Source organism: Calypte anna, chromosome 26 (assembly GCF_003957555.1).
Source record: "Calypte anna isolate BGI_N300 chromosome 26, bCalAnn1_v1.p, whole genome shotgun sequence".
Lineage (NCBI taxonomy): Eukaryota > Metazoa > Chordata > Aves > Apodiformes > Trochilidae > Calypte > Calypte anna.
Window position 1 is genome coordinate 3,757,570 of NC_044271.1, and position 22,640 is coordinate 3,780,209.

At 56.3% G+C, this 22,640-nt stretch overlaps 2 protein-coding genes across 5 annotated transcripts; one reads left to right on the plus strand and one right to left on the minus strand.

Annotated features, from left to right (window-relative positions):
- Positions 1-2,179: 2,179 nt before the first annotated feature.
- LOC103533529 (alpha-1,6-mannosyl-glycoprotein 4-beta-N-acetylglucosaminyltransferase-like) lies at positions 2,180-8,723 on the plus strand. 2 transcript variants are annotated; one of them, XM_030465675.1, is made up of 4 exons: positions 2,180-2,506; positions 5,568-5,698; positions 5,947-6,094; positions 6,944-8,723. In XM_030465675.1, exons 1-4 carry the CDS (start codon positions 2,470-2,472, stop codon positions 8,080-8,082), a joined length of 1,455 nt encoding a protein of 484 aa, XP_030321535.1. In that variant the 5' UTR covers positions 2,180-2,469; the 3' UTR covers positions 8,083-8,723. The 2 variants fall into 2 exon arrangements, with proteins under 2 accessions (XP_030321535.1, XP_008497614.1); XM_008499392.2 differs by lacking the exon at positions 2,180-2,506 and adding an exon at positions 3,321-3,430.
- A 616-nt stretch (positions 8,724-9,339) lies between these two features.
- Positions 9,340-15,741, minus strand: TMEM9 (transmembrane protein 9). Of its 3 annotated transcripts, none has more exons than XM_030465649.1 (6): positions 15,696-15,741; positions 13,737-13,838; positions 12,941-13,032; positions 12,392-12,500; positions 11,794-11,925; positions 9,340-10,513 (listed from the first exon to the last, which is right to left on the minus strand). In XM_030465649.1, the coding sequence occupies exons 2-6, from the start codon at positions 13,830-13,832 to the stop codon at positions 10,364-10,366; spliced, it is 579 nt and encodes a 192-aa protein (XP_030321509.1). In that variant the 5' UTR covers positions 13,833-13,838; positions 15,696-15,741; the 3' UTR covers positions 9,340-10,363. The 3 variants fall into 3 exon arrangements, with proteins under 3 accessions (XP_030321509.1, XP_030321511.1, XP_030321510.1); XM_030465651.1 differs by lacking the exon at positions 15,696-15,741 and adding an exon at positions 15,536-15,561 and having other exon boundaries at positions 9,606-10,513; XM_030465650.1 differs by lacking the exon at positions 15,696-15,741 and adding an exon at positions 15,342-15,419 and having other exon boundaries at positions 9,606-10,513.
- Positions 15,742-22,640: the final 6,899 nt, after the last annotated feature.

Genomic DNA, 22,640 nt, shown 5'->3' on the forward strand with positions numbered 1-22,640 from the left:
CAGCCTCTTTTCTGCTGGACCCAAGGTCCTTTGAGAAGCGTCAAGGTGTTTTCCACCACATCCCCTGGCAGCTCCTCTGTTGGAGGCCACGATGCCCTCACCACGTGCTGGGTGATTGCTGCCTGAGCTGTACAGAAGGGGTGGACACGGGTGGGAGCAGAGGTCTCAGATTCCCAGCCCAGGGGAGGATGGAGCAGGCTGGGGGCTGCCTGAAGCTCTGGAACGGGAGCCCTGGGCTTTGCTCTTCCTTCTCTGAAAAAATAAGAGAACAAACCTGGGGGCTGTGTGTTTGTGACACTCTGAGGGGGTGTGTGGTGTGTCCAGGGTGTGCTTCATGTGCTGGGGACCTTCATGTCCAGGGGTGCTCCAGCAGCACCCACCCCCAGGTGAGTGGATTTGGGCCCTGGGTGCATGAGCTGGGGCAGCAGGAGGCAGGTACCAGAGATATCCTGCCAGCAGATGTTTCCTGCTACCAATGGGTTTGCAGGGTGAAATAAAGGTATTTAAATCTAGGGAAATGCCCCTAACTCCAAGAAATGCCTCTCCTGTGCTGCCCTGTTTCAAAGCTGCAAAAATTAGAATGTAGGAGAATGACTTTAAGTCTTTGCCAGCAGCAAACCTGGTGACTCCAGTGCTGGAGCTGTGTGGATCAGCAGTGCTGGGAGGGATCAGGGACCTGTGTGCTCCATGCAGGATGGGCAGGAAGGTGGCAGGGATGCTGCAGAGCTCAGATCTGGGGGTGCTTTCCCCTTCCTCCCCTACCTGGAACCCTGTGAGGTTTGCTCAGTCATGGGAATGACTCCCAGCCAGACCTCAGCCCCAAGCAGGGGGGTTTCAACCCCCTGGCCCCCCAAGTGCAACCTCTCTGGAAGGTTGCTTGCTGAAAAGAAAAATCCCCACAGGTGGGATGTGGTGATGCCACAACACAGCTGTCTCTGTTGTCCCTTCCAGGGCTTTGGGCCAGAGACTGCTGTCTGGTGTAAGGCAGTCACCCTTTCTTGTAGGATGTGACTAGGAAGGGTCCCCAGTGGTGTGGAAATGGAGCCCTGAGCTGGCAGGGTGACAGCCTGAGCCCTGATGCTGTCCCTGCTGCCTGGGGCCGGGTTTGCCTCCCAGCTCCTGAATAATGGAAGGGCTGTAAGGAGATCAGGCCCCGCTCTGCTTTCCCCAGGGGAAGCTTTGGGGCTCGGGCCAGGCTCAGGTGTCAGTGGCAGCTGGGGAAGGGTGGCTGGGACCACTCTGGGTCCCCCTGTGCCTGTCCCATCCCAGTGCTCAGCTCCAGCCCCAACTGGGAGGACTGGTCCTCCCCAGCCCCCACGCTGGGGCTGTGCCTGTGCTCTGTGGCCCTCTCAAAGCAGCCTTGCACCCAGGGCTTCTCTCTCCTCTCCAGTTTATTCCAAGAACAAGCAAAACCAGAATGAAATATTTCAGCTAGAAGGGAGAAAAATGTGCCTGTTAGACCTGTTCAAATGACCTCTGGACCTGCTGGCCACGCTGTTCCTGAGCCAGCCCAGGATGCCATTGGCTTTCTTGGCCACCTGGGCACACTGCTGGCTCCTCTTCAGCTTCCTGGCAACCCAAACTCCCAGGTCCCTCTCTGTCTGGCTGCTCTCCAACCACTCTGTGCCCAGCCTGGAGCTCCCCATGGGGTTGTTGTCCCATTCTATGGGGATGGGAGGGAATGGCTCACACTGTGCTCGTGGGAGTTGCCTGGAGGGTGAGAGGAGCCAGGGCCCCGTTGTGGTGTGCACAGGGGGTGGATTGTGTCCTGGATTCTTTTCCTGCTCCACGCAGGCTCCGGGATGTGCTGGGAGAGGGTCAGATCCTGCCTTAGCTCTGCACCCCGAGAGGGCCATGGGGGCTCTGAGGGGATTTGGGTGGCTCTGCTGCACCCCACAGCAGTGCTGGGTGTTCCCCAAGGACACCTCCAGTTCCTGTTGCACCCAGGAGTATTGGGGACCCCAAAGCCTCACTGAGCACCGTGGTCCCCACCCCCTCCTCTTCCTTTCCACCAGGGCAGGAAGGACCAAGCCCTGGTTCCTTCCTGTGCAGGGATGGGGATCAGGAGGCAGCTGTGGGGGGAGAAGCCCTCCCCATCCTGCAGCCCTAGGTCCCTCTGTTCCAAATCCTGGCAGCTTCCAGCCCCTGCCTGGGTGTAGCCACCGACTGCCCTGATGCCCCCAGGGTGTCTCCACTGAGCACCCTGGGACACCGCAGGGACAGAGCCCCTGGCATCCTGTGATGGGAAGATAAGGATTTAAAAATCCTTATAATCCTGGAAGCTGGAAAAAAACATGGATCTGGGTGCCTGCCAGAGTCTGTTCCTGTTCCCCACCAGTGCCTGGTCCCTGCTCCACCTCATCTCTCCATGGCCACCTTTGTCTTCGCAGATGAGATAAAGCTCAGCACTTCCACCTGAACCCACAGTCAGCAGTGGGGGCTGGAAGTGTCACCCAGGATTTGTGGCAGATGGAGCCTGGGAGGAGACATTGGGAGCTTCCTGAAGGTAGGAGAGGTACAGGCCAGGGAGGAGAGGAAGGCACCAGGCCTCATGTGCAGAGAAATGAGGAGGGTGGGATGGAGAGGAAGGGAAAGAGTCTTTGGGTGAGTTGCCATGTCAGAGGGAGATGAGGAGTGCCTGGCTGGGTGCCAGTGATGCTGTGGGGTGACCTGTGGGTGCTCCAGGGCTGGTTGCCTCCTGGCGGTCTGGAGGAGGGATGTGAGGGGGGAGAAATGAAGCTGGGAGGTCAGAGGAGCTGGGACAAAATGTGCCATGGGAAGCACAGCTCCCTTCATCTCAGGGGGAGGGAAAAGTCTTCTTCATCCCCAGGCAGGGCTGCAACACCCAAGGCTCCAGCCAGGAGTTGAGGTCTTGGGCTGAACCGTGGGGGCTCCTCCCAGGTGGGATCCTGGCTCTGCCCTGGCCCGGGGTGCCGGGGGGGTCCCACAGCCCTGGAGGTTTCTGCCATCTCAGCACAAGGGCTGGAAAATAAACAGGGGCAGAAAGATGTGACGGGTCCGTGTCCCCGGTTTGCATCCTGGTGCCACCAAAGTGCCAGGGTTTGGGGTGCTGGGGTCTGACCTCGGGGGTCAATCGAGGCGCTGGGTGGGTGGGTGACAGATGGTGCCAGTGTGGGGTGCCCGGTCCGAGGGGGAGGCTGAGGCTGCCCCGATCCCAGCAGTGGGGTTGGGGACCTTCCGCCCCCTCCCAGCCGGGGTCCCCCCCACTCCCCCGGTCCGTGGCGTGGGACAGAGGCCGCCTGCGGACGCTCCTCCTCTGCGGGAGGCAGGCGAGGCCTCGGGGTGGGGCTTTGCCGAGCGAGAAACCGGAGCCCATCCTGCCCTGGGGAGGCTGCCAGGACCCAGCACCCCGGCCAGGAGACGAGGCAGCCGCCGCCCTGCACCCACCCCTCGGGCTGCCGCTCACCCCGTAAGTGTCCGCTGCCTCGGGGGTGCCTCTGGAGCTGTGCTGGGCACCACCCAAAGCTCTGGGGTCAGGGGGCTGCACAGGGAAGGGGTGGCCAGGGGTGGGTTGGGGGTCCCCACGCTGATGAGGTCCAAGTGTCTGCATCCCGAGCTGCCTGCGGGGCCCACCCTGAGCTGCAGGGCTGGAGGGCACCTGGGCTGACCTGAAGCTCTGGCTTCCCAGAGTCCTGCCTGCCCGAAACGCAGCTTTCCCCCTCTTCCTCCCTGCGTGGTGACCCTTGGAGCAGAGGCTCCCGTGGAGCGTGGGGACAGGCCCCGGGTGGCTGTCAGGGGACCCAGGAGCACTGTCTGCCCATCGGGGACATCGTTCTGCCACGATTTCCCACCTCCTCCTCTCGAGTCAGCAGTGATTTCTGGTGCTGGGTTCCCCCCTGCCCCTCTCCATCCCGGCGACCCTCACTGGGAGGGGGTGAGGGGCACCTGTGGCACAGGAAACCCCCTGGGTGATGCACGGCCTTGTTCCGTGCCTCGGTTTCCCCCAGCATGGGAAGGTGTGGGCTAGTGAGGGGACGCTGAGCCCCGGTTGTTCCCCCCCTGCCTGTGCACAGCCCCTTCTCCCGAGAGGAAGCAGCTGTGGGGAGCATCCGGCCCGTCCCCAGAGCCCTGCTGGGACTTGTGTCTCTGTACTTGCTCCTTCTCCTTCCCTTTGCTGTTGCACTGAGTCACGGCTGCTGCTCAGGCAGCCCGGGAGTTTCCTAACCCAGTGGAGTTCCTCTGGCTCCGGGGGAACGGGGCTCTGCAGGCAGCTGCACCTCTGGGGGTGACATTTGGGAACATCCCCAGCAGGGTGCGTGAGGACTGGGGATGGGGATGGGGATGGGGATGGGGCTGCTCCGTGGAGGCTCCTGGAGCAGGAGCTGGGAGGATGCTGCCCGTGTTGTGCCTACAGTAGCCTGGGCCCTGGTGGTGCCCATCTGGCTCAGCTGCCTGGTTCCTCCATGGAGGCAAAACCCAAATTCCCATTTAGGGGCTGACGAGGGGCAGTGCTCTTTACTTTCTGTCCCTAAGGCTGCTGAGCTGCCTGTGTCACCATCAGGGAAAGGAGAAGCTGGGGGGCTCTGGGCTGGCCCGTGGCAGTGAGCACCCCCAATCCTTCCCACTCCCTGCTGTGATCAGGACAAAGATTTTTTAAGCAGCTCCAGACACTCGTGGACTCTCACAATGTTTTGAAGACCCAGTGATAAGCAGAGCTGGGCTGTGGTCACCCCAGAGGGGGTGGCTCCTCTCTCCTTGGCCAAGATGGGGCTCCCCAAGGCCGTGGCTCAGCCCAGCCATGGGGTGAGCAGTGAGCTCTGCTGTGGCTGCTCCTCTCTGGGTAAGGAGCCCTGGGCCTGGGCCAGGTCAGCACAGCTCCTTCTGGGGGAACCTGCACCCCAAACAACCCCCAAAAGGTCTTTAGGCCAGGAAAACAGGGAGTTTCTTCTTTTAAAAAATCCCAGAACATGCTGGGGGGCAGCAGCTGGCTGGGGACAGTGGGTGGGCTGGAATGCAGGGATGTGTTCTGGGAGAGGTCCTGGGCGAAGCCCTGGGAGAGCTGGCAGCTCACCTGAGGGGCTTTTCCTCCACGGCTGCATTCAAAGGTGCTGTGACCCAAAGAAACCAAAGCTGTGAGCAGCAGGGATGGGGCTGACTGGACCTGTCCCCCCAGGCCGGGCACTGGTTCCAGCTCCAGTTTCTCCCCTCCCAGACCCACTTATGTTTATAATGGAAAAACCCCAGACAAACACAGGAGCCCTTGAGCCTCCTGCCACACCTCGGCTACTGGGCAAACTATCTCAAGGGCAGCACAAATTCCTTGAAGGTGACACTCTGACCCTCGAGGACAGATTTCATCTCCTACCCAGCAAGGGGGGTGGCTGCCGGTGGCTGCCTGGGGGAGGGAAGGGGGGCAGGGGCAGCAGCTCCATCCCAGGAGTGCTGGGAGAGCAGCCGGGACTCCAGAGCCATGGCCACCCCTGGGTGCTCTGGGCAGAGGGATCAGCCCCAAGGGTGCATCCAGGGGCTGTCCCACAGCCTTGTCCAGGGGATGGGGGTCCCTTCCCGGGCTGTGCCCTGTCCTGATGTGTCCCTTCCTCCCTCAGCCTCAGTGTGCTGGCCCCGGGCTATGCGATGCTCCCTGAAACGTTCTCTCACTGCTGTGCTCACAGCCTCCTTCCTCCTCCTCCTCCTCCTCCTCCATGGAGACATCCAGCAGGAACAGGAGCCCCTGGAGGTGAGTCCCCCACCAGTGACATCCCCCTGGACCACCTTCCATCCCCACCTGCCCCACACACCCCAGCTCTTCTCCCTTCCCTGTCCCATATCACCCCAAACCCCATCTCTGCCTTTCTGCCCCCTGCACCCTGGAACCAGGAGCTGGCAGGACAGGGGTTCCCCTTAATTTCCGGGCCCTCTCCACTTACTCACGTGAATCCATGGTGCTCTTGGGATCTGACCCTGCTGTTTGTGACTCCCATCCAGGTGGAACCTGGGGGCTTGGCCCCATACCCAGTCCTACAGGTGCTGCAGCCAGAAGGAGCCCTGCACATCCTCAGGGACACTGATGACCTCTCTGCACTTCACAACATCTCCTACAACATCCTCGCTGGATCCCTCTTACCCCAAAAAAGTGAGTGGGTCTGGGACCTGGGCAGGGCTGTGGAGTGAGAAGCCAAATGGAGGAAGGTCCCAGTGTGCTCCAGGTGTGCTCCCAGTTGTGCTCCCAGTGTGCTCCCAGTGTGCTCCCAGTTGTGCTCCCAGTGTGCTCCCTGCTTCTGCTGCACCTTGGGACTGGGGTGACCACAGACATTGTGACTTTCACAGATCTCTGTGGGGAGGGTGCCTGAGATCCCACATCCCTGGGGCTGAGTTTCCAGCTCTCCTGTCAGGAAGGTGGAGATGGTGGGGCTGGAGATCTGCATAGTGCAAGGGATGTGGGTCAGACCTCAGAGAGAAGCACAAAAAGCAGTTCCCATGCAAGCACCACGGGAAGGAGCTCAGGACAGCCCCACGTGAGCACAACCAGAGGTGCTGCACATGCACAGTGCTGCACACACCAGCACCAAGAGAAGCTGCAGCAAAGCTGAACAAGAACAACCACAGCTGAGTTTTTTGGGAAGTCAGAAGAATACTGATGTGGTTGCATCTCCAAGAGGGTTGGAGTAGGCAGGGGCATGCTTCAAGGATGTGCAGCCATGCCAGGAAACTGTTCCTGCCCCAGGGTTGGCTTTTCCCAAATATTCCTCAAGTTCTCATCCTTTCCTCTTGCCATTTGGCCCAGTTTTGGGCACCTCCTGAGATGCTGGGGGCTTCAGCTTCAAAAAAGCCCGACCAGCCTTGGCTATGGGACCATAAGTGAGCAGGGTGGCCACGTGAAGCCAACTGCAGCCCCCTCCTCGTGCCTCCCAGGGAAAGACCCCCCCACGGTGCCTCCTGGGTCAGCCCTCAGCCTGCTAACTCCTTTCCTTTGACCTTGCAGAGTTCTTGGCAGTGGGATTGGCGTCGGTGCGGCGGCCGCGGGGCTACTACCTGCCTGCCACCCTCCAGTCCCTCTTCAAGCAGTCCACAGAGGAGGAGCTGCAGGAGATGGTGGTGGTGGTGCACCTGGCTGACGCAGACCCGAGCTGGAACGTGCGCGTGGCCGCGGACATCGCCCGGAAATTCGCTCACCAGATCCTCCTGGGCAGACTCCTGCTCATCCACGCTCCCCAGGAGTTTTACCCCAGCCTGGAGGGCCTGAAGAGGAACTACAACGACCCAGAAGAGAGGGTGAGGTTCAGGTCCAAGCAGAACGTGGACTACGCCTTCCTCCTCTCCTTTGCTGCCAACCTCTCCTCCTACTACCTGATGATCGAGGATGATGTGTGGTGCTCCAAGTCCTTCTTCACAGCCATCCGCAAGGCGCTGGCGTCCCGGGAAGGCTCCAGCTGGGCCACTCTTGAGTTCTCCAAGCTGGGTTACATTGGCAAACTCTACCACTCCAGCGACCTTCCCCGCCTGGCTCGCTTCCTCCTCCTCTTCTACCAGGAGATGCCCTGTGACTGGCTGCTGACCCATTTCCGCCTCCTGCTCACCCAGAAGGACGTCATCCGCTTCAGGCCCTCCCTCTTCCAGCACATGGGCCTCTACTCCTCCTTCCAGGGCACCATCAACCGGCTGGAGGACGACGAGTTCCAAGCCGATGCCTTGGACCTCCCGGACAACCCCCCGGCAGCCTTGTTCACCACCATGTCCATCTTTGAGAACCACGAGCCCGTCAATGCTTACAGCTCAGCAGAGGGGTATTTTTGGGGCAGAGACCCACGAGCTGGCAGCACCTTCTCCATCATCTTCCAGCAGCCAGCCCGGGTCAGTCGCGTCCGGGTGCGCACGGGCTCCGAGGAGCACCGGGGAGATTTCCTGCAGGCAGGGGTGCTGGAGCTGGGCTGGCAGGTGGATGGGCAGGACTGCTCCAGGTACAGCCCGGTGGGCACCTTTGAGAAGGGGGTGTTGGAGGAACGGGGTCTGGAGAGAGGTGTGCTCAGCCCTGTGGAGTGCGTGAGGATCCGGGTGACCCGGGACCAAAGCGAGTGGCTCATCATCCAGAGCATCGACATCTGGACCACGGAGAGCACCTGAGCAGGGGTGTGGTGGGGTGGCCAAAGCACTTGGATTTCCTACCAAGAGGTGCATTATTTTTCTCACTCCCTTTTTTGATGAGGAATTAAATTATTGACTCCCTGCCTGACTCCGGAGGGATGGCAGGAACAGGGATGGGGCTGTGCCTGAAGGGGGGGATGTTCCAGGGAGCAACACTGGCAGCCAAGGAGGAGCAGAGGCTTGGGAATTGCAGGCTGGGCAGCAGCAAACATCTCCTCCCAGGGAGGATGGTGCACAGGACAGAGCTAATTAGGGAATTAACAAGCTAAACGATTAATCAGGCAGCGGCGTTTTCTGCAACTTCTCCACCCCATCCCTGCCCCCTCTGAGTTTCTTAATCCACTCCCAGATTTTTTCCTTTTCTGTCACGTTTTCAAGCTGTTCTTGGGAGGGGCCAGGGGAAGGGAAGGGGGTGCTGGGAGCTGGGAACGGGACCTTCACTGCTGGCACTCAGGGCTGTACCACCAGATGGACCCCTCACACCTGCCCAGTCCCTGACCAGCAGCACCTCCTGCAGCCACCGGTTGTGTTCAGACCCTTCCAACTGATTTCATGGTCACTGAATCATTTTGGTTGGACAAGACTTCCAAGATCATCCAGTCCAACCCTTCCCTCATCCCTGCCCAGGCCACCCCCACCCCATGTCCCTCATCCCCACATCCCCAGGGCTCTGAAACCCCTCCAGGGATGATGGGGACTCCAGCCCTGCCCTGGGCAGCCTGGGCCAGGCCCTGACAACCCTTTCCAGGCAGAAATTCTTCCCCAGCTCCAACCTAAACCTCCCCTGGCACAACTTGAGTTGTGCCCAAAGTTCCTCTTGTCCCATCCCTTGTTCCTTGGGAGCAGAGCCCGACCCCCCCTGGCTCCAACCTCCTCTCAGGGGGCTGCAGGGAGTCAATTGACCAACCTGACCTTCAGCTGGGACAAAAATTGATCAGACAATGCCCTCTGATGGTGGAACTGTCACCTGGTGTGGGCAGTGCTGACCCCCACGGGTCCCACTTCAGCTTGAGCATGGAGAGAAGGTGACAGGGACAGATGGGGACACTGAGGGCAGCAGAAGCTGCAGAGAGGGCTCAGCTGGTTCAGCCACAGGCACTGCCTGGCTTGGCTCTCCAGTGCCACTAAGGGTGAGCTGGGCTCAGTAACATGTCTGGCTTGCAGCCACTCAGTGCTGAGAGCCCCAGACCTGGCATGATGGGACTTTTCCCTGATAAAAAGCCAGCATGGGATAGATTTGTCTGCATTTAATACAGAGATGCTACATGATAAACTCCAGCATCTTCCTGGCATTATCAGTGTTCTCAGTGGGATCAATATACACATTGTAGAATAATTTCAGTTTCCCTTCATGCAGCCCAAACACAGCCAGAGCTCTTGGAGTGTTCTGAGGAGCACAAGTGTCCCCTTTCAAGACCCCAAGACCCAGAGAAGTGTTTACAGAAAAAGCCCAGTTCTTGAACACAAACGCCCCTGACTGCAGGGTGGGAGCATCAAAGGTCACCTAGGTGGGTACAGACAGAAAGCTTTCCCCCCAGTTTGCTTTTATCCACTGCTAAAGCAGGAAAAGATGTCAACCAACCTTTTACCTGTTGGTCTCTTGTGAGTGTTCTCATCAGTTCTGTGATACTCACCTGCACAGGACGCAGCTGCAGTCTCGGTTTTGCTGGTGTAAACCTGAGCAGACTCCACTGAAGAGTGGAAACTCGCTCAGTTTACACCAGGGTAGAAGCAAGCAGCAGCTGAGCCCTGGCAGGGAGCCCTCTACTCCTTTTCCAGGGCAATGCACTTGTCTTGGGACCACAACACTTGGTTACCAGCAGTGCAGACTGGGGGAGGAGGAGGAGGCTGCTTCATCCTGGAGGAGTGCTACATAATTTATCCCCCACAAAAATGATCCCACTATTTTTATACCAGAAGAGAAGGACCCAGGCAGTTTCCAACAGTGCACTGAGACCTCTTTCTTTGAGGTGGGGGTCCAGCTGAGCCCAGCACCAGGGGGGCTGCAGCCCCTCCTAAAGCCAGCCCCTGACCCTGGCAGCTGTGCTGCCCACCCCAGGGCCAGTGGCCAGCATGGATCCCACTGGGCAAGGGTTGAGGAGCCTCTGGGCTGAGAGGTAGAGGGCAAGGGGACAAAACCAGAGGTGAGCATTTGGGTGCCTCTCCAGGAAGACCTTGATCAGAGAGGGCTCGAGCTGTCAGTCCAACCCCACGGATGTCCTGAGGGTGTCCAGCTCCAGCAGCAGAGCTGCCCAGAGACCTAGCTCAGCATCTTGTGTCGGTCAAACACCGTCCTCCTCTGCTCCTGCACCTGACGCTTCCAGCGCTGCTGCGCCCCCTCCACCCGCCCCAGCACCGTGTGGGCCCGAGCTCCAGCTGGGCTGGGGGCTGCAGCCAAGGCAGGGGCATCCTGCAAGGGAAAGAGACAGTGACAGAGGAGCAGAGAACCACAGAATGGCAGGGGGATCCTCTGCTCCAACCCTTCTGATATTAGGGTTTCTGTGAGGTGTCTCAGCAGGTCAACCACTCCCTGGGGCAGCTGGGACCTTCATGGTCCCCTCGTTGCCCTTTTCCATCCCCACTGGCTTGGTTTGGGGCTGATCCTGCTCTGAGGCAGCTGCCAAGTGCACTTGGTGGTACCCAAAGCTTTCTTAAATCTGTGAGGACTCCTGGGCACAGGGTGGGTGTTAACAGCACCAGGAACCAGAGCAGGCTGGCTGGGAATCAGAGAATCACAGAGTGGCAGCTGGGAAGGGACCTCAGGGATCCTCTGCTCCAACCCTTCTGATATTATTGTTGATCTGAGATGTCTCAGCACCCATCGAGCTGAGAGTTAGAACTTCCCAAAGTGGGGGAATCCACCCCTTCCCCTGGAGATCATTCCAATCTCTGACTGTCCTCATGGGGAGAAATTTTCCTCTTGTGTCTGATCAGAATCTCCCCAGGATCAACTTGTGCCCATTCCCCTTGTCCTGTCCATGGGACTCCTTGTCAATTGGGAATCTCCACCTTCTTTGTCCTGAAGGAGGACCTAATTTTCAGAGCTCCTCAACACCAGGCCCCCTACTCCAGCTGGAAAGTTTGCTCTTGGAGATCACCCATGGTGAAGTCACAGGCTTCAAATGAAAGTTCTCCAGGAGAGGAACTGCACTCAGTCCAAACCCTCTGCTGGAATTCACTGTGAGGAGACTGCAAGGAGCTGCACTGCTCCAGCAATCTGCATCATCCCACTGATCCTCAGCCAACACCTTCCACTGTCCTCAGGCCACCAGCTTACAAAGCAGCTGCTCAGCTGGATGGTGCTGCAGGGATTTTGCACGTGGGAGTGAGATAAACCTCACCTAATATCAGGCATCTGCAGTGTGCACCTAGGTGTAAATCTGAATTATTCCTGTGGAGCAAAAGCATGCTTTTAGGATCCAGCCCCCTGCAGGACCTACTTTTTTCAGCAGAGGGGACAGGTCTTGTCCTGGGCTCATAATACAGAGCTTAAATATTCCCATGCTCTGCACAGATTTGAGTCTCAATGTTTACCTGGGCAAAGTGCCCAAAAGGGAGCAGTGCTGGTCCCAGAGTGGACCAAAGGGGACAAGCATGAGGTCAGACTCTTTTCCTGCCATTCTCTTGTCACTCTACTGCCCTGTCTGCAGCCACCCATACCCCCTGCACACACCAGCAGTGCAGCCTCACCTCATTTTCCTCCTCATTGTGCAGGGGCTGGGTGTAAGCATCAGGCTTGCGGAGCAGAGGGTCCACCAGCACCAGGAAAGCCATGTACAGCAGCAGAGCCCCCACCACAGCCAGGTAAATGATGATGATCACCTGCAGGTATGGGCAGCAGAGTGGAACAGCATCAGTGGTGTATGTGAGCACCCCCACACTGGCCAGGAGGCTCCCTCCCCAGCTGCCTCCATGTGTGATCTCTCCCCTCATTCTGATTTTCCTCACTAAAAGGTCTCTTGCACTTGGAGAGGCCACTGGGATGTATGTGCAGTCCCTGCCTAAACCATGCTGACCTCCTTGCTCTGCCAGTGCAGGACATGTGCTTTGTGTGAAAGGACACCAACAAGATGGGTCACACATCCCCAGCAGGGAGTCTGGGCTCCCCCACAGCCTCCTCCTCACTGCCAGAGCCCTCCTGACTCAGTCACGGTGCCCCTGACACCACCTCACAGGAACTGTGATGGCTTTTGTCCTTTCTGGGCTCTGCTCTGGGAAGCCAGCAGGCTGGCAGTGTGGGGTGGGATGGCAAGGAGCAGCCATGGCCAGGGAGCAGCCCTGCAGTCACCTTGATGGTGGTGGTGCTGCGTTCCTCGTACTTGCACTCGCAGAGCAGGCAGTAAGCTTCCACATCATTCCCTGGCACTGGCATGGGCTCCACAACGTGCAGGCAGTTGCTGCAAGACAGAGAAACCAGGATCAGCCCCAGGATGTGGGGAAGCAAAAGCTCTCTGGGAGAATGCTGGGGTAATTTTGCTGTCTCTCAGCTTTCCCTCCAGGCTGACTGATCAGGTTTGAGGAGTTCCCCTCACAGCTCAGAGAGTCCCAGGTTCCTGGGATGGGCAGTTCAAGCATCTCTTGTAGGGATCTGGTCCAGGTGAAAGGGACTGCAGAGCAGACCCTGCATCTGCTGAGAGCCATGCCCTCAGAAATCACACCCCCCAGAGGCTGGATCTCTGTTCAAAATACACCTCCCACCACGCCTGAACACCACCTACCAAACCAGCTGCTGCTGCAAATGCACAAGCAAGGAATTCACTTTCTTAGCACCAGCTGGAAACTCTGGAGTGTTGGTTTTCACAGACCAACCCCCGAAAGGCTTCAGCCCACAACTCACCAGTCCTTCTGCAACACATTCTTGTTGTAAATGTGCCCACTGATGTTCCTGTACGGGGGGCAGATGCACTTGCAGCGAATGTCCTCTGAGCTCTGCAGAGACAGGAGGAGGAGGCAGCACTGAGGAACAAGTCCTGCTGCCCAACCACCCAGGGAAAAGGCAAAATAGCCAGGGGGGGGGTTGGGCTCTTTTCCCAGGCAACTCTCAGCAAGACAAGAGGGCAGGGTCTCAAGTTGTGCCAGGGGAGGTTTAGGTTGGGGATGAGAAAGAATTTCTTTCTGGAGAGGGTGATCAGGCATTGGAATGGGCTGCCCAGGGAAGGAGTGGATTCTCCGTGTCTGGAGATCTTTCCAAAGAGCCTGGATGTGGCACTGAGTGCCATGGGCTGGGAACCACGGGGGGAGTGGATCAAGGGTTGGACTTGATGATCCCTGAGGTCCCTTCCAACCCAGCCCATTCTATGATTCTATGAAAATGTCCCCTGAGAGGAGGAGAGGACTTCACACCACATCTCTCCTTCCTGTGCTGCTTCTGTCACATCAACAACTTCACTGTTTTACAATGCCTTGAGCATTTCAGCTCCAAACACCAGGTACTTGTAAATAAATTTTAAAATGCAGTCTAAAACACAGCAGAAGGAGGAAAGGCAGAGGCCACTGTCACAGACATTCATAGCTTTACATACAATAAACATACATCTGCTACAGCATTCCTTCTTTCTGCAAAATTCCAGAGAAAAACAGTTGCTTCTCTGGTGTGCTACACACAGTGCTTGTGCCTGAGGCTGTTCTCTCACCTTGCTGGCTTGTGCTGGAGGAGAAAGGATGCAGCAGAGCAGTGTGATCAGCAGCAGGGAACTTGCACATGGCCAGGTGCAGGGGGCAAACATCATGGAAGCCTGAGGAAACAAAATTCACACTTGGACAGAGATTTTCAGCTGAATGCAGCCAGAACAACTTAGTGTGAGATTCCTTTTTTGGTTCACTTGCCCCAATTTAGCCCAGGAAGTAGAAACTTATCCCTGACTCAAGGCTGATGCCAATTAGAAACCCCTGGAAATATTTCAAACAGATCCCAAGAAACACTCCTATGAAAAAACCTTCCCCCATCTAGAGTCACACATCCAAACTGCCACAGTCCTGCAAAAAAGACTGCTGAGTTCCTTACAATTTGACTTCTGCAATGCCACATAACTGCCTGTTACTGCCTTACTACCCTGGAGCTCTGCAACTGCTGATTGTTTTGCCCAGGAAGATACAGAATCAGGAAAATCTGTCACTGTTGGTCCATGGAGTCCACTGCAGCCTCATTTGTACAGCTGTACAACACCAGGACTGTACAACAAACACCAGGGCTGTACATCACCAGGGCTGTACATCACCAGGGCTGTACATCACCAGGGCTGTACAACACCAGGACTGCACATCACCAGGGCTGCACATCACCAGGGCTGTACATCACCAGGGCTGTACATCACCAGGGCTGTACATCACCAGGGCTGCACATCACCAGGGCTGTACATCACCAGGGCTGCACATCACCAGGGCTGCACATCACCAGGGCTGTACATCACCAGGGCTGTACAACACCAGGGCTGTACATCACCAGGACTGCACATCACCAGGACTGCACATCACCAGGGCTGTACATCACCAGGGCTGTACATCACCAGGGCTGTACATCACCAGGACTGCACATCACCAGGACTGCACATCACCAGGGCTGTACATCACCAGGGCTGTACATCACCAGGGCTGTACATCACCAGGACTGCACATCACCAGGACTGCACATCACCAGGGCTGTACATCACCAGGGCTGTACAACAAACACCAGGGCTGTACAGCACCAGGGCTGTACAGCACCAGGGCTGTACAACACCAGGGCTGTACAGCACCAGGGCTGTACAACACCAGGGCTGTACAGCACCAGGGCTGCACAACAAACACCAGGGCTGTACAACACCAGGAGCCACACGAAGGACAATTTATGTGTGGTTCTTCCCGAGCTGGGCAGGGGATGTTCCAAGGGGCACTTCCAAACATGCCTTACAGATATTTATCTTCCAGACAATCAGCCAAGCTCACAGTGTCTGTGAGCATCTGTGTCTGGCCCCAAACCCCGCAGGGCTGTGGATGAGAGGGGAGCAGGAATGTGACCAACACCTGGTTACAGCCTCAGAGGTCGTGACTGAGGAGGGGGCAGCTCCCAGGCACCAAACCCCCTCCCCAAAAGGAGACCCAAGCACAACCTCCCGCATCGCCCTGTGTCCCCTCTCTCTTGGCCTTTAACATCACCCGGAGCCTTTCTCAGACTAAATGCACGGCGGTTCCGACCCGGTGCCCACCCCCCCCTCCTCACCCGGCACCTCTGCCCCAACCACCCCCGACACCGAACCGACCCCCGGTCCTGGCGCAGGGGCTTTCCCCGGCAGCCCCCCCTCCCTTCCCGCTGGATGCTGGCAGCTGCTCGGCCCTGCGGGGGTTTTCACAGCCCAGCCCCAGCCCCAGCCCGTGCCGGGGCTCCGCCGGTAACCGAGGCCGCTCCCACGCACAGAGCAACCGATCACAGCCCCGCCCCGCCCAGGCCCCTCACGGCGCGGGCCCCGAGGGGCGGGAAGCGGTGAGGAGCGGAGGAAGGACGGGAACGGGCGAGGAGGAAGGATGGGAACGGGAGCGGAGGAAGGAAGGGAACAAAAACGGGAACGGGCACGGGCACGGCGCGGCCGCCTCCCCTCAGCCCGCCCGGGCCCTACCTGCAGACGGCGCCGGTGAGGGACGCTCGCCACCCCCGGCCCCTGCAAGTCCCGCCCCGGCCCCATCCCTGAACGGCCATTGGCTGAGAAGGGCGATGCCCGGTGACAGGCAGTGCTCTCGACCAATCGCAAGGCAGGTCGCTCCTGAGGAGCAGGTCCCCACCCTTCGTCTCTCTCAGTGCTGAGGGGACGGGGCCGCGGGCGAGGGGGCTCGGGAGGGTCCGGGGGTGCCAGGGGGCTCTGGGCGTTGTTCGGCCGTGTTAGGCGGCCCTGGCCTGGCACAGCTCCCCCCGGCAGGGCAGGTCACCCCGTCCTGGTTCTGAGCCCCGAGAGGGGTCTGGCAAGAGGCTTCATCATCCTCTGGAGACCTCAGGATTAGCAGTGGCTCTGTAGGGCTGCTCAGTCCCAGGCCCTGCCTCTCATTTTGCTGGCAGCAAGCAGGGACGAGGGATGCCTCGGAGGAGCCTTCCATGGGCAATGTCCTGGGAATAAAGGCCACGTGGAGTTCATCTGGCGTGGAGGGAGGGGGAACTGGAGATCAGCAGAGGAAACAAAGACACAAAGCTGTGCAAAGAGGGGGAAATGCATCTGGTATACCCTGAACTCTCCCCTTACCAGTGTAATTAGTTCTTACTGGTGTTACTGGTGTCAGCTTTTGAAGGACAGGTGGCATTTTTGTTAATGTGACAAGTGGCTAAGGATACACAAGAACAGCTCGTCCTTGTTCTTTCTGGAAATGGGTGTTAGCAACTACCCTGTAAGCCTCCAGCACATGATGGGGTCACATCAGCTGTCAGGTATTTAAAGGGCAATTTACTTTAAATTTTAAACAGAGAGACTTGTAAATATCCTGGGGATACATCCTACCATTAGAAAAGACATCCTATCATTCAGGGAGAAAACACTTCGTTCTCCACCTGCATCAGAAAGATCTGGTCTGGGTGTTCAGCAGGAAATGGAATTTGCTCACAAAATGCTTCGAAATTGTGAACTGCCCAGGGAGGATGTGAGGGTGCTTGGGCACTGGGCCAGGCTCCTTGAGCTCCCAGCCCTGTGAGGATGGTTTTTTACACCAAGGAATAGGAATTATTCTCTCTTTCTGCTGTCAGCTCCCTCACAGCTCCCAGGACCTGGCTTTTGGGGATGTGCCTCAGTTTCCCCAGTCACACAGTACACAGCAGTGCCATGGGCTTTCTGTTTTCTGTAGGTTCCACCCTGGCAGTGGTGGTGAGGAGGCTTCCCCAGGGCTGGCAGCACAAGGGGGAAACACCCCAGGCAGTGCCTCATGTCCCAGAGGGCCTGACCCAGGCTTCTTCTCAGCCTTGGTTGCATTTAACCATTTCCTAGGCTGCTTCTGTCCCTAAATTGGAAATCATTTCCAGTCAAAATATTTAAGGTTCACAAAGAGGACAGGGAGGAGAGGTCTCCAAGTTCACCCAAGGCTCTGGCAGTGCTGCACCCGAGGGCAGGGGGCACCCACTGACCCCCACTGCTCCCCTCTGAGCTCAGGGGGGTTCCAAGTCAACAACAGAGGCCTTGCTTGAGAGAAGAGGGAATTCTCTGCTGCCAGAAATGTTTGTCATAGAATCACAGACTTGTTTGGGTTGGAAGGGAGCTTAAAGCTTTAAACCTTTTGCCATGGGCAGAGTCACCTCAGGAGCAATGTCCTGCACAGGAGCTGCCTCTGCTGTAGCTGCCATCTGAGGGGTAAGTGAACGTGATCCTGTGGGGCTGGGGCAGGAGCAGACCTTGCAGAGCAGGACATGTCCCTGTTTTTATATCTGCTAAGACAGCAGTGGAGAGCACTGTCCCCAGTGGCAGCACTTCCAGCACGTTTGGGTGTACAGATGTCTGTCTGTGAAGCATCAGTAACAGTCTCCTGCTATCCTCCCACGGAGGTGTGAGCTGTGTGGGGAAGACAGGAAGGAATAAAATCAGGCTGGGGGTGACAGATCCTGTTTGTGGGACTGAGTGGCTGCAGCCTCTGGTGACAGTACCCTGCTGCTTGGTTGCTTTGCACCCATTTCTGCTCTGCACAGGGCTTCCCCCTAAGCCTCCTCCTGACTTGGCAGAGAAGCCATGGAGTTGGCACTCTTTTCTGTGACACCTGGTTCAGCCAGAAATAAGTTTCTCTGAGATTTTTGATGGAGTGGCATCAAACACTGGAAGATGTAGACCTAAGTGTATGACTGGCATCAGGCCTAATGAAGCTCAGTTTTCCCTTCTAAGGTCATGCTCCTGCTGGGCTGCAGCCATCCCAGCCCCACCTCAAGCTGTGATCTGCTCCTGAAGCTTCATCAGCTAAGAGCTACTGAGCTGGGCTGATGGTCAGGGATCCCTCCTTCAGGTTCAGAGTGGTGGAAAATACTTCAGGTGAGACCAAGGAAGTTTTTTGCTGCCTTGGGAGCAGTTTAAACCCAAGTCCCTGTGGTTTGGAAGGGTTACTTGGTGCTGGGTTTGGAGCAGCAATATTGGATGAGGTTTCTCAGCTCTCATCTTACACAGCTGAGGTTTTATTTCCCTAAAAATTTCCCAAGTTTCAACAGGATATGGGATTCATCAACTTCTGACCTGCCATACAGCTTTGGAAAGGGTGAAGGGATTTCTGTAGGGAGCTCCAACCAGGAAAAATTGGCAGCGTGTGAAAGGGACTGCTGGGATGGGAGGGGGTTCTGGTTATAAGGTCTGGTCTGGATTTGGCTCCCGTGAAGCAGAGTGCTCTCCAGAAATGTCAGTGACAAGTTGGATGAATGGTTCAGTTGTGTCTGGAGGGGGGACTTCTCAGGTCTCAGTTTCTCTGGCAGAGAAGAGAATGCAAACATGTCAATGGGTGGGCAAGTTCCCTCAGAACAACCCAAATGCTGTGCCCTCAGGTTTTAATCTGAGCCCTCAGAGAGGCTGTTCCTGTGTGTCCATCAGAGGGGTGGGAGTTTTACCTCTCAATGCAGGGCTGAGCCTCAAGGAGAAGAACAACAGAGGCTCCAGCTTGTCATCAGCTTTTCATCTTCTGCATGGACCAGGACTAGAGAGGGCTGAGAGGGTTTCTCACTGGGTTTTGGAGCTCTTGGAAAAGGGACTGGGAGTGATTATAAGCCTTTTACTACCGTGGTACTTGGAGGATTCCCAGCCTGGTTTGCCTCTCAGCTCCATCTGTCTGTCTTAGGAACCTGAACCAAAGACCAAGGGCTCAGGTCAGCACTCAGGAGGTCTTGATGGCCTTTCCTCAGAGCAGTGTAGGCCTAACCCCCTGCTGTCTCTGCAGCTTCTGTTATCAGCAGTCCAGGTATTTGTGATCAGTTATAGTGACATATTGCAGGGACTGTGCTGAAGTTAACCCAAACCCTTGTGTTTCCAGCTGGAGACTCCTGTCCGTGGGGGATTGCCAGTGATGTGGGGTTTCCCTGTACGTGATCTTTTCAGGTCAGATCTTGCTCCCCAGAAGGCAGTGACACTTTTCTTAGAAATTAATCTTTTTGTTGCTAATCTTAGAGGTAATCAGAGAACGGTGTGGCAGGCAGAGCTGTGCTGTCATCACTCATATAGGTTGCATTAAAAATAGACTTTAAAAAATAATTTCTTGGGCCCTTTTAAAAGGATCCTGGACCTTTGTCAAGAGAGCTCCATGCTTTTCCTCCCCCAGGATTCCTCTCCCCTTGGAATCCTACTTCCCTTACATCTTTTTGGTTTAGCCTTGCTTGCTACCCTAGCTATGATTTCTCATATTTCACCTTCCCCCTCTCCATGTCCCACTGCAGCCACTGAACAGGACAATCCCTTGTCTCAGTCTCTGCGGGACAGGAGGGGACAATGTTGCTGACAGAAGAGGCAATTAACAGCTTTTACCAGCAATTAGGCACTGATTGGAATGGGGTTATGTAGTCCACAAAGAGCCTTCTGCTTGGAAGGGAAGACAAAAGAGGGCCTGGATAAAAAGAAGCTGCTCTGCTGGGTGGGGATTTTTATCTTTGGTTTTTTTTCCCCCCCTTTCTGCCTGGTCAGGACTTCTTCCAGTGGTACTTCTGTCAGGATTGGGCTGTGCAAATGTGCTACACCAGCACTGAACACTCCCACATCACTGAGACCTGTGCTGGATTCTTCTGGGCTTCTGGCTCTGTGTAACAAAATGGTCTCATGAGCAGTACCAGTGAGCAAAAAAACACCAAACCCCAAAGTGGTGTGCAGTGCAGAGCAAGATTCTGCCTCTGTGTAAAGAGTTAAGAACCTCTGTGGAGGGGAGTACTTGCCCCTGGTGTGGGAACATGAGTGATCTGCACTGCTGGGACTTGCTAACCTCTGGGAGCAGCCAGTGGGAGAGCCAGGAGCAGAGAGACAGGGATGGGGCTGCTGTGTCAGGAGGTGTTTGGTGCAGCTCTGGGAGGTAATGGGTGGATACTGGAAGGTGCTGGTGGAAGGCAGGTGGGGCTGTCCTGCTGCAGAACTCACTGGCAGTGATGATCAGGCTGACACCACAGCCCCTGAGCTCTGCAATGGCCACCCCAGTCATCTCCTGACCCTCACCATCAGCTCATCACCATCTCCTGATGGAGCTTTGCAGAAATGAGGTTGCTGGCTCTCAGCCAATCTCCGTTTTGAACATCTCCAGTTTGTCCAAGCCAGTTGAACTCTTACTCTCTGATGGAGCCTTGCTGCAGGCACAGGAGCAGCAGGGACCTGTGCTTTGGGAGTGAGGGGACAGATGGGGAAACTCCCAGAGCCAGTCTGCTCTGGAGTGAGCTCTGGATCCATCTGTGATCTGCCAGACTGCCCCAACCTTACAGGGCCAGTCCTCTGCTGCCTTGTGCCATGTTGTTTCCTTAACTCCCTCCAGAGGTTATGCCTTCCCCTAACAGAGAGCTGGTGGGTGGCAGTGCACATCCCCTGTTCCTCTCCCTGTTGGCCCTATTTATAGATTTCCAATGTTGGCAGGTAGGGGAAGTGAGGCATTTGAGGAATGAGGGACTGTCACTGAGAGGGCAGGGATATTTATCTGAGTTGATGAAACTTCTTGTCAATGAAGTGTTAGGAACTCTGCACATGTGTTGGGGATCATCATTTCCAGCACATTGGTGGGCTTGTTATTCAGCAAACAAAACATTGTTAGAGTGGGAAGAGGGATTTCTACCTGAATAAATTATACCCAGTTATCACCACCTGGATGACAGGCACACGTCAGGAGATTTCTCCTGAGGGCTAAAATAACATCTCCCCTTTTATATCTCAACAGTCTGATCTCCCAGAACAGTATCACTTGTCCTGCCTGTGCACAGGGGGGAGCTGGGACCTCAGCTGCATGGGACATGGGCTGAGGTCTCTCCCTGGTGATTTAAAGCCAGTGGAAAGTGTCTCCATTATTGTCCCCATCCCTTCTTTTGTTGCATCTACAGGAAGACACTGCTGGGGATGCACAGCTGCCCAGCAGAAACCTTTGGTTCAGTGCTGGGCTCCTCCAGACACTTGGGGGAGGGCTCTGGTGTGCTGTGAGACCCCTTTAGATCTCCACAGAAATAGGGAGAATTCTCCTAAAACCAGACCTTGCTGTGCTGGGCAGATTTCAGGCTCCCTTCCCAGCCTTGCTGAGTCTTTCCTTGTTGGGCAGTACTCATGACAGGTAAGACAGGGGTGGTTGGAGAGTCCCCGTGGTGGTCAGGTCTGATGCCAGGCAGGCACTGCCCCTGTGTTCACAGCTTGTTCTGCTGCAGAGAACATATAAACTGCTGCCTTTTTTTTTTTTTTTTTTTTCTTTTTTTCCTCTAACACCTCAGCAAGTACAGCCCTAGGACAATCTTGGCTTGGTCTGGAGACTCCTGAAGTCCCTTCCCTTCTGTGATTTGTGTTTTATGAAACAGAAATGACTCAAGGCCTTGCAGAGGGGCCAGTGACCACCATAGCACCACTCTGGAGATGTCTTTCCCAAAAGGGATTTATTTCAAACCCCAGGCAGCTGATGCTGAAGTGTTCAGCCAATACTGAAGTGTTCTGCCTCTTATCTCGTTCCCCTTGTGCCAGGCAGCTCCTGGGAATGCAGTCACACACACCTTGAATGCTCACAGCCCAGGTGGCCCCAGACTGCTGCCACCGTCCCTGTTCTCTTGCTCCCTGAGACCTCCAGCACAATTTAGAAATCCAAGACTTCAACAACAGTGCAGCTAGCAAAGAAAGGGACTGCACTGCATTGCCTTTTTTTCTCCTTTCACAAATATTTCAGTGCAGATGCTGGATGCCTTTTAGCTAAGGTAAATTTGTCTTTGTGTGCCATTCCTCCTGAAGTCGGTTTCTTTTTGGGAGTCCTTAGGTGTCTCTGCAGTGCTGAAGAGCTGGATTCTGTCTGTGTCCAGGCCAGTTCTGGGGCAGAGATGAATTTATTCACCCTCCTCAAAGAGCTGGTGAAATACCTTGCTGCTCAGGAGCTGGAAGGAGCCAGCTGGCAGGACATTGATGGCAACACTACTTCTTGTTTTGAAGAGGCCAGGGGAACATGGCAGCAGATCAAACCAGGGATCCCTGGCCTCCAGGATCTCACCTCTCCCAGTACCCAGTGGTGGCCATAACCCTGCATGCTCCTGGAGGAGAGGCTGCCCTGACCTCCAAACTCTTCATTTCCCCAGGGCAGATCCTGCAGGGCTGTAATCCCCACCCACCCCTTAGTCCCAGCCCTTTGGGGATCCTCTTCAGGTCACCTTCTGTGTGCCACCCAACCAGGCTGCCAAAAGCTGCAGTCACAGCTGTGGGGTTTTGAGATCATTGCCATGGAGTGGTACAGCAGGGACAGCAGGTCCATGCTGCTCCTTCTGTTCTGAGCACCCTAAAGCTGAAAGCTCCCCTGGGCTCTCAGACCCCTGCCTCAGACTGGACCATGTATGGCTGCAGGAGGAGATGTCTTCATTAAAAGTGAGCTGAGCCCGGGTGATCCAGTGCTGAAGGGACAGGGTACACCCAGCTCTTTGT